The sequence below is a fragment of the Lagenorhynchus albirostris genome, chromosome 5 (genome assembly GCF_949774975.1).
Source record: "Lagenorhynchus albirostris chromosome 5, mLagAlb1.1, whole genome shotgun sequence".
In the NCBI taxonomy this organism is placed as follows: Eukaryota; Metazoa; Chordata; class Mammalia; order Artiodactyla; family Delphinidae; genus Lagenorhynchus; species Lagenorhynchus albirostris.
Window position 1 is genome coordinate 25,387,074 of NC_083099.1, and position 20,197 is coordinate 25,407,270.

The window sequence follows — 20,197 nt, forward strand, 5'->3', positions numbered from 1 at the left end:
AGGAACTGAGAGTGGCTTTTGGTTAAGAGTTATCAAGCATCTGAGGCCTCAGTGCAAGAACTGGTGAGGAACTGAGTCCTGTGGATGATCACACGAGTGGCCTCGGAGGCAGATCCTTTCCCAGGAGAGCCTTGAGTTGACTGCAGCCTCAGCTGACACTGCAGCCCCCGAGAGTCCCTGGGATGAAGGACGCAGACCCACAGAAACCATGAGACAGTAGGTATTTGCTGCTTTAAGTTATTAAAGTTTAGGCGTAATTTGTTATGCAGTGATAGATAGGAAGGAAAAAATTTTAAATCATCAGACCCATCAGCAGCTTGAAGAAACAGAGCATCAGTTCGTTCAGTGTCTCCTCTGTGCCTATTCTCCATGCCACCCTCTTCCCCTTTCTCCTGCCAGAGGTAACCACCATCTAGAATTTTTAACATTCCCTTGCTTTTTTTTTTTTTTTTTTTTGCGGTACGCGGGCCTCTCACTGTTGTGGCCTCTCCCGTTGCGGAGCACAGGCTCCGGACACGCAGGCTCAGCGGCCATGGCTCACGGGCCCAGCCGCTCTGCGGCATGTGGGATCTTCCTGGACCGGGGCACGAACCCGTGTCCCCTGCATCGGCAGGCGGACGGACTCTCAATCACTGCGCCACCAGGGAAGCCCATCCCTTGCTTTTTAAAAAACAACCATATATGTTTGCCTAAACACATTTTGTTGAGGTTTGCAGGTTTTTGAACTTTATCTTATATAAATCCAGTTACGCGTATGCTTCTGTGATTTGCATTTCTTATTCAAAATTAAGCTCCTGAGACTGAACCATGCTGATCATGTGGTTCATTCATTTTCACTGATGTGAATTTCTCCACTCTTTTGTCCTTGGACACTCAGAATGTTTTCAGTGATTTTCTATTGCCACCGGCCTGCTGTGAACATTCTTGGGCATGACTCCTGGAACACATGAGCCAGGATTTCTCTGGTGTAGACACGTAGGAGTGGAAGGGCTGCTTAGGTATAGCATCTTCAACTTTATAATATAATGAAAATGTTTTCCAAAGGGATGCTACCACTCTACACTCCCAACTGGTGTGCAGAAGAATTCCTCTGTTCTACATCGTTTCTGATCGTTATAAAATGACCTCTTGTGATTTTAATTTGCAGTTCCCTAATTACTACTAAGATGAACATTTTTTCACTTGCTTATGGCAGATCAGGTTTTATTCTCCTGCACAATGCCTATTTATGACTTTTGTCCAGGTTTTTATTGGGTTGCCTTGAACCGATTGATTCACAGGTGTTCTTTATACATTCTGATACTATACCTTGTCAATTACATGTGTTGCAAATATATTCATTTGGCATTATCTTTTCATTCTTTTTGAAGTATTTTGAGGAAAAGAAGTTATAAGGTTTAATGTAGTCCAATTTATCAATCATTTCCCGTCCGATGTACACTTTTTGTGTCTTGCTTAACTTTCTCTCCCACTAGTTTATAAAGATTTTCTCCTATATTTTCTTCTTAAAATTGTAAAATTTTGGCCTCTCACATTTACATCTAATCCATTTGAAATGGATTCTTTTAGTATGGCATAAGGTATCCACCAACTGGATATGAATATCCAATTTTATAATTTTTCATATGGATAACCTTGAACCAGCACCATGCTGAATGGTCCATCCAGTTCTCAATGATTTGTGATGCTATCTCAGATACAATCAAGTCTCTGTCTAGGTGTATGTCTGTTTCTGGGCTATGTCTTCTGCTCCATTGTTTCAGCTGTATATCCTTGTGCCAATACCAGAAGTCCTAATTACTCTAACTTTATAATAAAAATGTCACCTTGGGCTTCCCTGGTGGCGCAGTGGTTGGGAGCCCGCCTGCTGATGCAGGGGACACGGGTTCGTGTCCCGGTCCGGGAAGATCCCACATGCCGTGGAGCGGCTGGGCCCGTGAGCCATGGCCGCTGAGCCTGCGCGTCCGGAGCCTGTGCTCCGCAACGGGAGAGGCCACAACAGTGAGAGGCCCGTGTACCGCCAAAAAAAAAAAAAAAAAAAAAAAGTCACCTTATCTTATCCTTCTTTAGAATCATCTATGTTATTCTGGTCCTTTGTTTTACCATGTACATTTAATGATTACTTTAATTAAATTCTAAGAAAAATGCTGTTGATCTTAAATCATATAGAATCCATAGGTCTATTGGAGACAATTGCTATTGCTCTAAGTTTCCCTACCCATAACATGTTGTATTTCTACAATTATTTGGGACTTCTTTAATAGTTTTCCAAGAGTGTATCATTTTGTATCATTTTCTTCATATTTTCTGAGCTTTAGGTCCAGCTATGTTATTTTTCACTGTTGCTATTGTAAATGGTATTATTTAAAGTTTATAATATTTTGTTTGTTGCTTCAATAAAACACAATTATTTCTATATACCTAGCAACATTGTTAAACATATGTTAATTCTAAAAATCAATCTATAGATTCTTTTGAATTTTCCATGTGGATAATCATAATAACTTAGTCTCTTCCTCTCTAATTGTTTCTGGCTAGGATCTTAAGTAATGTCAAAAAGTGGTAATGGCAGCATTCTTGACTTGTTCTTGATGTCAAAGGAACTATAGTAACATTTCACTTCTAAGTATGATGGCTACTATAGGTTTTTTGGAGATGTTTCTTATCAGGTTAAAGAACTCACCTTCTACTTGTAGTTTGTGAAGAGTTTTATCATGACTGAATATTAAATTTCACTGGAGGCTTTTTCCATATCTGTGATGATCATATGGTGTTTCTTCACTAATCTGCTGTGATAAATTTGCATTAATACATTATTTATTGTTAAACTAGCCTTGTGTTGTTGGGATTATCCCAATTTGGTCATAATCTACTGTGGACAAAGTGTCGCCTGCCGTTTCAGTAAACAAAGGATGTTTTGGAGGTCTTAAAGCTATCAGCCACTACAGCCGCTGCCCCCCACTCCTTCCCTGGTGTACCCTGAGGGGATTCAGGATGGAGAAAAACAGGATACTGGCCATGCATATATAGTCAACTAATATTTGACAAGGGAGACAGGAACACTCAATATGGAAAAGATTGTATCTTCAATAAATTGTGGTGGGAAAACTGGATAGTCACGTGCAAAAGAATGACATTGAACTCCGATCTTACACAAAACTTAAGTCAAAATGGATTAAAATTTAAGTCAAAATGGATTAAAGACTTAAATGTAAGACCTGAAAACGTAAAAGTTTTAGAAGAAAATAGGGGAAAATCTCCTTGACATTGGTCTTGGCAACAATTTTTTAGATATGACACCAAGAGCAAAAATTAATAAGTGGGACTACATCATACTAAAACGTCTTCCGAAGTAAGTTAGACAGAGAAAGGCAAATTCTGTATGATCTCATACGAATCTAAAAGAGCTGAACTCATAGAAATAGAGAATAGAATGGTAGTTGCTAAGGGCTGGGATTGAGGGGATCTGGGGAGATCTTAGTCAAGGGGTACAAACGGCCAGTTATGAGTTAAAGCACAGCATGGTGACGATACTTACAATACTGTATTATATCCTTGAAAGTTGCTAAGAGTCCGATTTTAAATGGTTTACCAGACACACACACACACACACACACACACACACACACACACACACACTCAAATGGTAATTATGAGAGGGGATAGTGGTGTTAACTAACCTTATTGTGGTAATCATTTTGAGAAAGGAAGGGAGCAGGGCACAACCTTTAAAAGAATAACAGAGCCCGAGGACATGACATAAACTGATTAGAACCAAATAGGTCCAAGATGGCAGATGACTAGACCTTGAGCCTCAGTATATGCTCATTGTAACACTTCAGCAAACGAAATGATACATCCACAGGTGCCATGGCAGTTTCAAGGCTGACCACAAAAGGTCAAAAAGTGGGCAGTGGCCCAATTCCTGGAAATCCCCACTCCTTCCCCAAAATAGCTGGAATACTCCTCTCACTCCTTAGCCTATGAAATTACCCACCCCTATAAAAACTGACCACCCCATACCCTGGGGCCTCTCTCACCTTCCCAGATGGCCCACACTCTGACATATGGAGTGTGTTTCTCCCTGAATAAACCTTCTTTCACTTTGCTATGGCCCGCCCTTGAATTCTTTCCTGTGTGAAGTCAAGAACCCAAACTTGGTGGCTATCCCAGGGACTCAGAGGTGACCTGGGATGTGACCATCCTCTCGTGCCCCACTCTCTTTCCTGCAACAATTTTGCACACAAAAGTGTACTTTCAAATCATCATATTGTACACCTTAAACGTATACAATGTCATATGTCAACTATATCTCAATAAGGCTGGGGGGAAAATATTTTTGTAATAGTATGGGGAAAACACATCTAAAAGTTCTATTCTCTGAACTATTTCCCCAAATGATGGAATTTTGCCTACCGATTTATAGCTTCTCTAAGATAGGTAACATTTTGCACTTTAAAGAACAATGACAACACCAGAAAAACAAAATTGTCTGCATGATTTGGATATATGCTGAAGTATGAGAACCACAGCCCCAGTGTACCCTTGGAAGGGGAGTTTTGAGAATCACAGAGCCTCAGTTAGCTGAGTCTCTAAAGGACTGTTAGAGCAGAACCAACCTGTTCTCAGCCCAAGATCCTTAAATGAGCAAGCAATAAATTCCTATTAGGTTGAGCCATTACGTATTTGAGTCTCTAAACTACTGTGCCCTAGCCTACCCTAACTAATATAAATGCTTACCTCATTAATTTTCAGCCTCTTTTTGCCTTTTATAATATATGGGCTTAAAAGGTAAAATTCTCTCTAAGGACTGCTTAAAAAGTTATCAGTTTTGACATTTAGACTTTTGTTATCATTCAGTTTAAAATATTTTGTCCATTTGACTGAGGGGATTTGTGGATTCTTTAGAAGCATGTTTCTCAATTTCCAAACTTACAAAGTTCTTCAGTCTTCTTGTTGATTTCCAGTTTAATTGCTTTGTGGTCCCAGAAACAACTCTGTATGACTTTAATACTTTGAAGTTCGATGAGACTGCTTGGGTCCATTTTTTTTTTTTTTTTTTTACATCTTTATTGGAGTATAATTGCTTTACAATGGTGTGTTAGTTTCTGCTTTATAACAAAGTGAATCAGGGCTTCCCTGGTGGCGCAGTGGTTGAGAGTCCACCTGCCGATGCACGGGACGTGGGTTCGTGCCCCGGTCCGGGAAGATCCCACATGCGGCGGAGCGGCTGGGCCCGTGAGCCATGGCCGCTGAGCCTGCGCGTCCGGAGCCTGTGCTCCGCAACGGGAGAGGCCACGGCAGTGAGAGGCCTGCGTACGGCAAAAAAAAAAAAAAAAAAAAAAGTGAATCAGTTATACATATACATATGTTCCCATACCTCTTCCCTCTTGCATCTCCCTCCCTCCCACTCTCCCTATCCCACCCCTCCAGGCGGTCACAAAGCACCCAGCTGATCTCCCTGTGCTATGCGGCTGCTTCCCACTAGCTATCTACCTTACGTTTGGTAGTGTATATATGTCCATGCCTCTCGCTTTGTTGGGTCCATTTTTATCAACATTCTGTGTATGCTTGAAAAAACACGCATATTCTGTAGATGTTGAATGCAGTGTTCTATGTGTTTCCACTGGGTCAGAGTTGTTAATCATCTTGTTGAAATCTAGATGCGTACTGTTTTTATTTGCTTGTTCTATCAATTTCTGAGTGAACTTTGTCAAAAACTACCTCTATTGCTGTGGGTTTGTCTGTTTCTTCTTGTGGTTCTTTCCATTTTGGCTTTATACAATGAGAAAATGTCATTAGATGCAAGAAAATTTTAAATCATTGAATCATTGTGTTTTGGTGAAACAAATCTTTTATTAATATGTGGTGACTAACCTTCTTGAATTCTAGGAATGTTTTCTTGCCTGAAAGCCTTTTTTCTCTGGTAGCAATATAGTTACACTTCTTTTCCTTTGGGTAGTATTTTTACACCTTATCCAATTGTTTTACTTTCAATCTTAGCATGCCCTTATGGTTTAGCCATGTCTTTCACAAAGTTGTTGTTTGTTTTTAAATTCAGCCCGAAAATCTTTAAACTGGAACATTTGGTCCTTTTCCACTTAATGTAACTACTGATATATTTGGATTTAAAACTATCTTATTTCATGCTTTTTGTCTCTCCTTTCTGGCCTTCTTTTTAACTGAATTTCATGTTTTCCCCTTCTACTAGTATGGGGAAGAGGCCTTTCATTGGTTATCCTATGTCGTACAATGTATATTTAAAATTTTAAATGAATCAAAATCTTTGTCTTCCTTCTGGTTAATACAAGGTTCATAGAATGCTCAAACTCCCACTTACCTCCTTCCTCACTTTCATAAAATTGTAATGTGCTCGGGGCTTCCCTGGTGGCGCAGTGGTTAAAAATCCGCCTGCCAGTGCAGGGGACACGGGTTCGAGCCCTGGTCTGGGAAAATCCTGCCAGGGACACAGGTTCGAGCTGTGGTCTGGGAAGATCCCACATGCCGCAAAGCAACTAACCCCGTGCGCCACAACTACTGAGTTCGCATGCCACAACTGCTGAAGCCCACAGACCTAGAGCCTGTGCTCCGCAACAAGAGATGCCACCACAATGAGAAGCCCGCGCACCGCAACGAAAGAGTAGCCCCCGCTCGCCGCAACTAGAGAAAGCCTGTGCACAGCAACGAAGACCCAATGCAGTCAAAAATTAAAACATTAAAAAAAAAATTGTAATGTGCTGTATTTTTCTGTTATTTAAAAAAAATGCCACAATTATCTCTTTCATATGGTTAAACACCTTTTGCATTTACCTGCCTAACTTACTGCTTTTTTGTTTACCATTTTATCTTGCATTTTAGGCCTTCCATTTGGTCTCAGATTCCTTCTGCCTAAATCTTTTAGGATTTCCTTTGGTGAGCTGCTGTTGATAGCAAACTCCCAGTTTTAATTTTTCTGAAATTTCTTTATTCTATTCTCATTTCTGAAAGATTTTTACTGGGTATAAAATCCTAGTTTGGCAGTACCCTGGAAGGAATTGTTCCATTGTCTTCTGTTATTAATGTGGAGTTAGTTGTCAGCCTAGCTGTCATTGCTTTGAAGGTTCTGTCAAAGGAAAAATTCTGGATGCTTTTTTCTCAAATTTTTCTTTGCCTTTGGTTATCTAATTTCACGACTTTGTGTCTAGATAGGGGCCCATTTTTATTTATTCTCTTTGGGATTACCTGGGATTTTGAATCTGTGGAGTACTGTTCTTCATCAGTTTGAGAAAATTCTCAGCCTTTGTAGCTTCAGATGATCTCTATGATCCGTTTTCTCTCTGCTTCTCTGGGACACCAATCAAACATCTATTGGACTTGCTGGGTATCCTGCCTGCATCTTACTCTCTCGTCTGTAATTTCTTCCCCTTTGCTGCATTCTGCATTTCTTCTGCTCCATCTTTCAGTTCCACAATTCTCCTTCAACGTTGTCCAACTGCGGTTTAAATTTTATTTTTCATTTCTAGAAGTTATATTTGGTTTTCAAATCTGTTCTACCATTTTTAAGTGGCCCATTCTGTTTTCAAGTAGGCCTTATATTTTTAAAAATGTACTAGTTTGCATTCGGCAATCTTTATTTGATACCTCCAGAATCTGTTTTTGTTTTTTTTGGTGGGGGGAGGACAGGCTGTTTTTGCTTCTATTTTGAGGGTTTTCCCCAGTGGTGCAGTCTCATAGGCCTTGGAAAACTCTGGATGTGGTTTTACCACGACCTGGGATGAGGGATGAGGATTGCTTTTTCCAGGAACGAATGGGATTTGCTTCTATTGTGCACTTGAGATTTATATTTCTGGAACCACTTTCATTCATGACCCGAGGGTCCCCCTCCCCACTCTAATAATGCAGATTTGGGCTTTAATTCTGCTCAAGGGTCAGTACTTGATCTACAGTTTCAGGGATAGGCTCTTTTCCTCTTTCAATTTTTCTTCTCAGTTCTGCTCAGCACCAAGGAAACTTTGTCTGGTCCCAAGGGGGCAGAAAGAAGAATCCAAATGTACTTCTGGGGTCCCAGCTTAACGGGAAGGGTCTACTAGGCTCCCCAACTTAGGGGAGGCCTGCTTGGTCATCTGCTTCTGTCTCCCTTGTTCTGAAAGGCTATCAAGATTATAGTTAGATCAGCAAACACGTCTAAGTGCCTATCAACTTTATAGGTTCTTGCTGTATCTTGGATTTTGGCCTGCTTGTTCCTCATTATTATATTAACTCTAGGATGATAAGATTTTTGAAGTATTTTATCTAGTATTTTTTTTTTTTTTTTTGCTGTACGCGGGCCTCTCACCGTTGTGGCCTCTCCCATTGCGGAGCACAGGCTCCGGACACGCAGGCTCAGCGGCCATGGCTCACGGGCCCAGCCACTCCGCGGCACGTGGGATCCTCCTGGACCGGGGCAGGAACCCGCGTCCCCAGCATCGGCAGGCGGACTCTCAACCACTGCGCCACCAGGGAAGCCCTATCTAGTATTTTAATTGCACTCATTAGAAACTTTGGCCCTAAAACGTAGCCCATTATGCAGGTAGCAGAAAATCAAGATCTTCACCTTGCTTTGATGTTCTTCAGTTTCACTATGTGTATAGGCATGATTTAATCCTACTTAGGATACACTGTGATTCGTGGAGCTATGGATCCGTGTTTATCAACTCTGGGAATTTTACCTTTTAAAATATTGCCTCTTCTCTATTCTCTTCATTACTTTAATATAATGTAGTATTAGACATTCTCATTCCATCCTCCATGTCTCCTAACTTCTCATTCATACAGTCCTTTTCTCTCTCTTTGCTGTCTTCTAGGTCAATGATTTAGATATACCTTACAGTTTAAATCATTTCACTTATGTCTAGTCCATTTTTGACTTATCTATTGAGTTGATGTCAGTTCCTGTATTTTAACTTTTGGTCTGTTTATCCCTTATGTTTCTTATTGTATGCTCATCTTAGTAATTACAGCTACTCTGCATTTTCTGTCTTGTCAGTTGGAACCTATTAAGTGTTTGACAGTGTTAAATGTGTTGTTTCTGTGTTTCTGTAATCACTCATAGTGGCTGGTCTTAACGTGTTTGGTGATCATCAAGTAATGCTATGAGAATTCTGTAGGCCTAACTTGGAAAGTTTTCCTCTAACGATTTGATTCTACTTCTACTGGTATCCCCATCCTGGAAGCACCTCAGCCTGCTCTGACTCCCCTACTCTTCAGCCCCAGACCCCAAATATAACTAACTGCTCCTGGTCATCTAAGCTGCAGCACCAGTCCCTACCCTGATTAATCCAGATTTACTCTAATAGTTTAGCTTTGGGCTTGGGGTAGAGTGGAGGGGAAAAAGTCCTTGGGGAACCCTTCTGTTTTTTTGCCAGCAATGCCTTAAGAAGCATGTTCTAAGATTAGCTGTCACGGAAGAGGTGAGCTGCTCAGAGGTCCGGCTTACTCATGATACCACAATCAGATATTCACTTGTAACACTGCCATTTTATTAAGCATGACTTAATAAACATATTAAGCATGACTACTTTATGAACTGTACTTTGATACTTCCAGTATCTCAAGTCTTCATGGGTTTCATTCTGTAGCTTTCACTCAAAATTTACTCTTTTCCTTAAGTATCTTTATTTCACGTTACTTTTTAAATACATGTTTAAAGTGAACAAATATTAAATGCACAGTTAATGATTTTCATATTGTGTACACACCTATTTAACCACTACCCAAATCAACATGTGAGAGATGGCCATTATTCCAGAGTTCCACTAGGCCCCCTTGTTAGTCAGCTCTACCCCCACACCTTCCAGTAAACAATAATTTGGCTTCTATCATGTTGAGTAGTTTTGCCTGTTCCTGACCCTCACATAAATGGAATAGAGGATATACTATTCTGTGCCAGGCTTCTTGCATCTAACATGTTTTTGATACTCATCCATGCTATGGCATGTATCAGTAATTCACATCTTGCTTTTTGTTTTGCTGTGCAGTATTGCACTGTATGAACATAAAGTGACCTTCTCTTGATGACCACCTTTAGTAATAAAGCTGCTATGAACATGAGGACAACTTTTCATTTCTCTTGGGAAACTTTTCCTCCCCACCTGGTAATAATTCTGGGTGATACAGTGGATATAGTTTTAAATTTTCCTAGAAATGGCATCTTTCCAAAGTACCTGTACCATTTTAACACTCTAAACAACAATGTATGAGTCCCAGTTGTTTGAACCTCCTCGGTATGATGTTTACTTGTCATTGTACAGGGTGCACTGTAGTGTTTCCTTGGTTCTAATTCATTAATCATGTTAAGTATCTTCTCATATGCCTACTTTTTTGTAAAGTGGCTGTTCAGGTCTTTACCTTAAAAATTTTCCTTATTAAATGTCCTGTCAGATATACTGTGAATATTTTGTCTGTGGCTGCATTTTTACTTTTAATGGTGTCTTTTAAATTTTGATGTTTCTTCTTTTTAATGGTTAGTGCCTTTTTTTGGTAAATTTCAATCCTTGCCTACTCCAAGGTTGCAAAGATATTTTCTTCTAGGTTTACAATTTTAATTTTTACCTTTAGACCTATCATCCATCTTTTGTGTATGGTGATGTAATTGTTCATTTTTATTCATATTATTGTCTAGTTGCCCTAGCATACTTATCAGGGGTGTGGAGGCAAAAAGCAAAACAAAAAATCAGTATGTAGTTTAGGAAGATATAGATCAAATAACCTGGGCCACTAAAACTCGCAGTTCATACAATTTTCATCAATCTTATTAGATAATCTTGAAAGCTAAGGTTCAGAAGTAGCAGTTGAAAATGGGCTATTTATTCTTGACAATGAGACTCAAGGAGGAATTATGAGGTGTTTTTTTTTGCCATACGCAGGCCTCTCACTGTTGTGGCCCCTCCTGTTGCGGAGCACAGGCTCTACACGCACAGGCTCAGCGGCCATGGCTCATGGGCCAGCCGCTCCACGACATGTGGGATCTTCCCAGACCAGGGCACAAACCCGCGTCCCCTGAATTGGCAGGCGGACTCTCTACCACTGCGCCACCAAGGAAGCCCCTATGAGGTGCTTTTAAAAGTAGGGAACTGGATAACAGAAAAGGAGGGTCTAGCACTAAATTTTGTTGGGCTAGATGTAATGAGCTCCTTTGAATTTGACTAGGTTTAGAATCCTGGATCTACCACTAGTTTTCAAAATGTCAAGACAGTTACTTTTGAATCAATTCCCAGGAAAGAATAAAAGAAAATGGATTATTTTTCCTAATGGGCTATTAGAAAACTTTGATCTTTACTTCAAGGAACACCCCTCCCTGTATCAGACCATATTTCCATCCCTGTTTCAAAGTCTGGGTAAAAATACTATTTTTTTCCAGGCAGCCTTTCCAGATTTTTCTAACAGAATTAATCACCATGACACTTCAGAGAAAATACAACATCCCTGAAGTTCACAGGTAGTATAATTGAGGGCTGCCTATCTAAGACAAACTGAACCTATTTGTTAGGTCTGATTTTCTATGATGCTTTGGAAAAAAAAATCCACTGCCTTCCAGTAGCCTCAGGACATAATCTAAGCTCTATATAGATCAGTTTCAAAGACAGACAGGCCATGTTGTTCCAGTTTACTTACTGAGCTCCATTTCTCATGACTCCCCAATGTTTCATTCTAAGCCAATCCCCATCTATCTTTTAGGTTTTTTTTTTTTTTTTTTTTTTTTTTTGCAGTACGCGGCCTCTCACTGTTGTGGCCTCTCCCGTTGTGGAGCACAGGTTCCGGACGCGCAGGCTCAGCGGCCATGGCTCACGGGCACAGCCGCTCCGCAGCATGTGGGATCTTCCCGGACCGGGGCACGAACCCATGTCCCCTGTATCGGCAGGCGGACTCTCAACCACTGCGCCACCAGGGAAGGCTTTTTTTTTTTTTTAATCATCTCAGGGTCATCTCAAGTGCTGATGAATAACCTAGTGTAGTGAGTAAACACAAACACCCAAACTGAAAAAGACTAGCTATAACTAACAACCCTTTAAATATCATGTGTCTATTCACCCAATATACAGGCTGTTGGGAAATCACATGAAATCACTGTATAAACATAGCACTCTACAAATTTACTGAGTTGACTCCATACATAAAGGTAGTCAGCTGGTCTGTGCAATGCAAAAAATTAACAAAGGAAATCATTTAACTACACTTTGCTTGCTTGCCTGAGTATCAGTTGTACAGATGTCACACTTGAACCTTAAATCATTAACTCACAGATTCCTTCTTCTGTCACAGCTCCTGATATTTGGTAACATCCACACAATTTACATCTGGGACACTTGAGCTAAGTCATACCATTATTTTGCCAATATCTTCACTCTACCCACCATTTCAGTCTTCAGTGGAAAGAGTACTGTCAGGAGGCCAATTTCAGCATTATGTTGACAAATGGAACATGACAAATTTGTCCTGGTTTCCTAACAAAACTAGGTGGTTTGACGGTTGCTACAATTTGGGAAAACCTAAAAAAACAAAACAGACAAAATATAAAGTGGGTAGGCACTACATAACACTTATACCTGTGTCACTTGTATTTCAATCTATCATATGTGGATTCATTTGGTTATTATAACAAGTTTCCAGCTCTTTACCTTTAATATTCTTAGCTTTCCCAAAGGCTGAAATTAAAACAAAAGCTCCTACTGTTAAAAAAAAAATTACAAGCTAGGGAGAAATCAATCAAATATCCTAATCAGGCTCCAATTTCTCAAATATTCTTTGCAAATTAGATATTTTGATACATGAAATGTCCTGGATTTACAGATCAACAAACCTGTGGAAAATATGCAAGAAAAGAAATTTCTTCCTGAATTATGAGGGAGTGGGATTATTTGACCTTTCAATTCCTAGAGGTATCTATCACTAGGTCTAGCAGGTAGGACCCTAACACTTAACTTGAAAAAAATGGCCATGCACTTTTGTTCTACACATTAATCTTAAGAAAGTACGATTACATTCTCACCATACCAGAGTATTAGGATACATTATAGAAAAACTGAAAAATGAACACTGTATTTTCATATGCATATTTTAATTTTTGGAATTTTAACAATTCAAATAAATTTCAGCTAGTTAACATAAATACAGAGTAAATGCACATAATTTACAGCCACATACAGGAATTCAATAGCAAACGTCACATAAATGGTCAAAGGATATCAACTCTTTGAAGTTGATTATTTAGCTATGACTGACAGGTCATAATTTAATGGTTCACATATGCAGGGGTACACATTCAAAATGTTTATTAACACAAAAGCTGAGTAAAACTAGAATTTTCAGTTTCTAAAAGGAGTAGCATAAAAAGCAGAGTGTAGATTGAGAAATATAAGGGCACAATGGAGATTTGTGTGGGCCGAAAGTTAGTACATTGTATTAAATACTTTTATATAGTTAAAATCCCCTTCCAATTTAAATCATTTAGAAACATCTATATTCTTAGGAATGTTAAAGTCATGATCAATACTAGAGGAGAAAAAGGCTGAACTATTATTTACCAGCCCCAAAGGGGTCCCTATACTGCTAACAGTCTAGGCAGAAAAGCGTGTAAACAACAAAAGACAGCACGAACAACGCTGGAAGGGTAAAGGATAAACTGATTCCTAGCACTTAAGTCCTTCAAGATCAAATCAGTATTTGTAGTGATCTAAAACAAAATCTAAAAATGGTGACGTATTTATACTCCAGTAAAGAGTAAACATGCATTATTCTTAACAACCCAAACTCAGCTGGTCCTCATAGAATAATGCTATTCCACAATGGGCATTTGGTTTTAGGAGACAAAAGTCTGGATTAAATAATTTAATGATATTCTCTCTTGGTGTCAGAGTTAAAAAATCAATTGCTTGAGGGTTCCATCTAGTAAGATTGGTTCCACGAAATTACATACATAAGGAAAACCAAGACAAAAGCTTTGGTGATACAGTTTTTTCCCTGGATTTAAAAGCACTGTATGGTACCCCACAATCACAGGTTGGTCATTCTCCGATTTTTGACTTTGAAATCTAGTAAACTGTTTCTGTAAGCCACAAGTACCAGAGTTCCTATCTGCTGCTCTATGAGTATGTTCTTTCAGTATGTACCGCTTTAACCTGAAAAGTTCAATTTTCTGAGACAATTCTCCAATAAAAGTACATACCAATTTGAAGAGTGCTGACTACCTCTACACTAGAAATAAAAAGCTATCTGATAGAAAACAGATGAAAATAAAACAGTTTAAAAAAGAAGTCCAATGCTTTTTAAGTGTTTTTCTTTTTTTCTTTTTAAACGTTTGCATCAATTAAAAAAAAATCTCCAAAGAAATGTTTCAAAGACAAACTTTATGTACAATTTTTATATAAAGTTTTCTTTTTAAATTATCTTTGTCATACATAAACTATGGCAGATTGTACTTTGGGGGGAAAAAACAAAATAAACTTCATTGCTCCTTTCCAGTTGTCGCACAAAGAAACAAAGTCTGAGACTCTAAGATCTTTTCCTTCCAGCACGTAAATATACTCACTTTTAAAAGCTGAAAAAAATGCACTAAAGGGTCAATACAAATACAAACAGGAATAGAATACGAGTTCATCCTTGAAGGACACTTGTTATGAATTTGCTACAACTAGATAAGATGTTCCTTAGCTGCTGGTTTTTATATCATTCTTAATCATTTGTGGGGTATTCAGATCACTAAGATTAGAGAGTCTCTGTCTGACATTCAATACAACTAATGTTTACAGATCTTCACAAGGCAAATTGCACTGTATTAGGCAGGATAAGTGGCACATGAAAATGAAAACACTATATATTGACACTTTCTTTACAGATTTAAGTTACAAACCCCATTACTGTTTTTTTTGGGGGGTGGGGGGCATGTTCCTCACAATATATGTCAAAGCTGAAATTCACCATAAAAGGTATTAATAATCCCAAAGGTAATGAAACTGAATTTGCCTTTGGTCTCCAAAGAGATTGGAATATTTTAAATTCCAATCGAAGCACCTCAAAAACATCCAGTTACTGTTGATTGCAAGGAAGTTAAGGTGTAGGAATTTAAGAGGACACTGTGTCTCACTGGTGACAGTGGAGAAAGCTTGCAATGACATGCTATGATTTTTTTATATGTTAGGGGCACTACAGTGTACATAAGAATACTTAAAACATTTATAGTAAAGATCTCCAAAATATACCTAAATCCCAGAAAAATGTTATGAACACTGTTTCTGCCTAATACATAACCAATACTTAAAAAAAGTAATCTTGGGAATTCTCTCCTACTCTCACCCTCCCCCCCAAAAGGCCACAAAGTGCATTCACAAAAAGTCATTCTTAAGATAAAGCCATTGCACAAAATGTACAGTTCATGTATACTGAAATGACTACCACACTGGAGTTTAATTGTATAAGTTTCATACACCAGTATAGCAACATCCATAAGCGAAAGTCTTTTAATTGAATTACAGTAAATATCTTCATAAGGGCCATACATATAATACATTTAAAGTATTAAAAGGTGCAGTTGAACTCAACAGCAAAATGTAAAAGCTATATCCTGTTAACACGCTTAATCTGAATTAACTTGAATCTTTCTATGATTTACCATTCAAGAAATTCGGATGGAATAAATTCCTTGTCCAAAGCAGTTTGTTCATTTATAAAACTGTAAGTTAATTAGGATCATTACCTGCCCAATCAGATTGCAGAGGGCCCTTCGTCTATAATGTTTATGCTGCCCCAGGTATTTATAACATCATCTTAAAAAAAGAAAACACCTTGTAAGGACAAAGCTAAAAATTACCATTTTCTCTACTAAATAAATACAATGTATGCAGAGCTTCTGGAAATAATTCAAAGGTTCAAATTCTTAATGTGAAACCAAATAGAGAAACATTCAGAAGCAGTAAATTTTTTCCATTTTAAGAAAATGATACTTAGGTATGGCAGGGGATAGTTCAAGTTCATAATTAATTAGTCACTGAAAAGACACTGCATTCATTCATGTATCATTAGGTTAGAAAAGATAAGAGGACATGCTCAAGTTACTGAAATGGCCAAGAATCAACATTTTACTGGTTGTGTCCCAAACTATTACCATTTGAGTTGATACATTAACAAACAATTTAAGTGTTCACATTATGCTAAACATAAAGCACCTGTGAGCAGTGGAAACCAAAACATTTTTAAAGCTAAAAATAAACACATGTTTAGACACTACTTCATTTGTCGTCAAAAACAGTGACTACTAATCCCAAATGATTAACTTTAAAATATAGTGCCAGATCCTCTCAAGGAAATGCGAAAATATTATCACTGTTTTCAATTTTATAGGAATTATGCAGAAGTTAGAAATTTATGACTGGCAATACTATCTTTGGATAGTTATACAGTTACAGATGGCTCTGTCTAGAAAACTGGAAAAAAAAGTGCTCATGGAATAAACACTATACTCTGATTGCCATAAATCAACAAAATGCCAACTGTGTCCTGTGGACATGGTAGAGAAAATGGCAATTTTGAAGAACGAGCGCTTCTAAAGGCTTTTTCTTGGAGGCAGCCAAGGTTTTTTTTCACATTACTAAAAAGACTAAGTAATGTGGTTATGATTACTTTAATTCCTACAACCAAACTTCCACTTAGGTATAGTTCCATGTTCCCACACTATTTTCCTTCTGTCCACCAAGCTGGCTTCGGTACTCCATGGTCCACTGTATCTTTTGGTCTTCCCTCTTTATAGTACAGCAGCCTGGTGGTGCTATCCGTTGAGCAGGTAGACCACTAATTCATAGGTGGCCATCATAATGGCTGTGTTTGGAATCTGTCTCACCAGATGAGTTGTCAGACCACGGTAAAGAGACCCATAGCCTTCTTCTTGAACAAGCAAAGACAGTGTCTGAAAAAAGGATCTATATTTTGTTCCCTCCTCACGCAGTCTTGTTCTTACAACTTCTGTATGGGAAAAAAATAAAGTCATTTTATTTAAACACCAGTGTGATTATCTTTATACCCCTCCTAATACTGGACAAATCCCATTTATCAGACTGTAAGTGTAAGCTCAGGATAAATGAGGAGTAATTTTTAATGTGCAACTTATTGAAACTAGTTACCATAGCCATGTCTTTCACCAAACTCCTAAGCTAGCTGGCTAAAATCACATATACTAATTATAAAATTTCATAGGTTCCTGAATGGTAAAAGACAGAATAAACAAAAATATCAGCTGTATACTGGATATAGATAAAAGGGAGAATAGATGTGATAAAAAAAGGTAAAGTTGGAAAGAGAATAGAGGTGGTATCAAAGATGAATACAAAAAGATACAGTGAGAAACAAGCAGGAAAGATTTTTAAGAAGTGGACATTACAATGAAAAAGTAGAATTATTAATTTATTCACAATGGTCCACATATACCAACATGAAATTTCATGTGGACGAGTCTGAAAATGCTTAAAATACTAGTTAGTGTCAGCTAAAAGGCCACATCTGGGAAGCAACCAGGCAAAAATCATAAACCTTTAGAGCTGTAAAGGATCTTAAAGGTTAGTCTAATTTTTCTTCATTTTAAAAGGTAAAGAAAGAAATGGGGGCTACTAAGAAGTTTTAGTCAGCTGAAGGCAGAGGCTGGGACAAGAATTAAGAGTTTCAACCGAAGAATCTGTTCTTTCCACGCCCATTATTTTTCAAACTTTTTCAACACAATGCTCCTGATGGGCCTGAGGGAAATGGCTGAAAGTAACTTTCACTGCAAATGTTAACATTTGAAATCTCCTATGTCCTGTCTTAAATATTCATGTCATTTATATATTTCACTCCAAAATACTGTTTATAAACTGTACCTCTTCTTATAATGATATCATCTCACTTGAAGAGACAGGGTGCTTGCAACTCCAAAACCCTCTCTCTCTCTCACCTGAGCAGGTCACCGTCCCATAGGAGGCCAGAACCTACCCAATGCTGCTGGTACTGTCCTCTTTTGATTTCTCTTAAAGAAGTCAGGAACGGCCCTCAGGAAACTGGAGGTAAGCTGACAGTCCCATTTTGTTCAAGAGTTGTTTTTATTCATAAATTACGTTTTAGAGCAAATACTCATTTTCTAGCTGTATTTCATTTTTCCTGACAGAGCTTTAATCACATAGCCTTAGCTTTACATACGTGACTGTAAACATTAATCAGCATAACAAAAGTGAAGCAATTAGATGAAAAACCCAAACCAAACTAAACCCTCAAACATACCAAAATCAAAGTTTACACTTTAACAAAACAACAAAAATGTTACAAAAAAACCCTCAGCGTGTTACAGAGAAATTCTTAAGTGGTCTTCTTAGTTATTAATGAAAAAGGCTAATATTATAAAACTTAAAAAACGGAAGTTTTAAAAATCATTAATATATACTTATTTGCCAACATGAAACAATACAAAATAACTTGGTCTTTGGGATTATAGACTTCAATTCAAATTTGAGCTCCACCACTAAGTAATTAAGCTATGTGACCTTGAGCAAGTTACTTAATCTTAACATTTCTGGTTTCCCATCTGAAAATGAAGACAATTCTGGTTATGTTCTGGCATTATCTCTAGACTTATAAGTACTTTGCACGATTTTTGTGCAGATTAGCAATAATGTATACTGTATATATGTATGTAGTAATAAAGTATCTAGTATGGCACCTACATCCATACTTTTTTAAAAAACAGAAACTTGCCCAAGTCACCTGGCTGGAATCTGACTCTAGGCTGAAATCTGACTGTCCAGAGCCCATGCCTAATTGCCACCATGCTACTATAGCATACCTGCACTGACCTATTAAAACAGCCTTATGTGACTCATACAGGTTTAATCCCATTACGGTTAACTGTATTTAGTTATACTGTAATTCAGTAAAATTATAAATACTCTAATAAGTTGGCCATTGGCTGGGGTGGGAAAATATTTCTGATTTAACAGAAGATTACTCATATACATTCAAGTCCTCTTACCATGTGGATATGCTATAGTTGTGGCACACGTTTTTGAGGTGGCAGCAGCTAGCATCATTCCCACAAAATCTGATGCTTCTTTTACAGACTCTTCTTCATTTTCCATTGTAGAAGCAATCTTATATTCCAGTAGTTTTTGCTTAATACTTTCATAAATAACAAAATGGATAACAGTCTCGGATATGCCAGCATATGAAGCAGACATGCCCCTATAAAATCCTCTAAGTCCATCTGTCTGATACACTTTACGGACACACTCAAAAGCGCCCATTCGCTTTTCCCCACGGTTCCTGAAAAGCAAAAGGGAAAAACCTTATTAACAAAAATAAAGTAGTATAGGTTTTTAAATAAACTAAATGAAATATATAGAAATATGCCACTCTACTAAGGAATAACCCTCTTTAATTCTTGAGGAAGTAAAATCAGAATTTTAAAACATTCATTTTAGATTTCCTATTCTTCTGTCCCAAATTTGTCATACTAGACAGGTAACATAGTTTATTTTACTGAATGCAAAATAACTACTTTGAATCTTCAGTTTCATTGAAGTCTGACTGTATGAATAAGCAACAAAATCCACTGTGACTGTGTTCAAACACACTGTGACTGCAGCTCAAGATAAAAACAGAACAAAATAAACAAAAACCCCTCACATTATATTAAATGTAGTTCTAAGTAAGCTGAGTCTTTTCGTATTTAATAATATATAAAAAGAATGACTGGGACTTCCCTGGTGGTGCAGTAGTTAAGAATCTGCCTGCCAATGCAGGGGACACGGGTTCAAGCCCTGGTTGGAGAAGATCCCACATGCCGCGGAGCAACTAAGCCCGTGCGCCACAACTACTGAGCCTGCACTCTAAAGCCCGCGAGCCACAACTACTGAGCCCGTGTGCCGCAACCACTGAAGCCCTCGAGCCTAGAGCCCGTGGCTCCACAACAAGAGAAGCCACCGCAATGAGAAGCCCGAACACTGCAACGAAGAGAAGCCCCTGCTCGCTGCAACGAGGGAAAGCCTCAACACTGCAACAAAGACCCAATACAGGGAAAAAAAAAAAAAAACAAAGACTGAGACACCAATGATAATAGAATATCACAAAGCAAGGAGTTAATTAAGCTAATTTCTGTGTACCTGGGGGATTCTTCCAAGCCCACCCAGTTCTTCCCCAAAAGTGACTGGGTGACTTTAAATCAAATTTC

The 20,197-nt window shown here is 38.3% G+C and overlaps 1 protein-coding gene across 2 annotated transcripts in view; it reads right to left on the bottom strand.

Moving 5' to 3' along the window:
* Positions 1 to 13,058: 13,058 nt before the first annotated feature.
* SLC25A36 (solute carrier family 25 member 36) overlaps positions 13,059 to 20,197 on the bottom strand; it is a 40,935-nt gene continuing 33,796 nt past the window's right edge. For both annotated transcript variants that reach the window (XM_060149733.1, XM_060149732.1), the window contains 2 exons: positions 19,001 to 19,290; positions 13,059 to 16,971 (listed from right to left, as the gene is read on the bottom strand). In XM_060149733.1, coding sequence (XP_060005716.1) covers positions 16,778 to 16,971; positions 19,001 to 19,290 — 484 coding nt within the window. In that variant the 3' untranslated portion in view covers positions 13,059 to 16,777. The remainder of the gene's footprint in view (positions 16,972 to 19,000; positions 19,291 to 20,197) is intronic.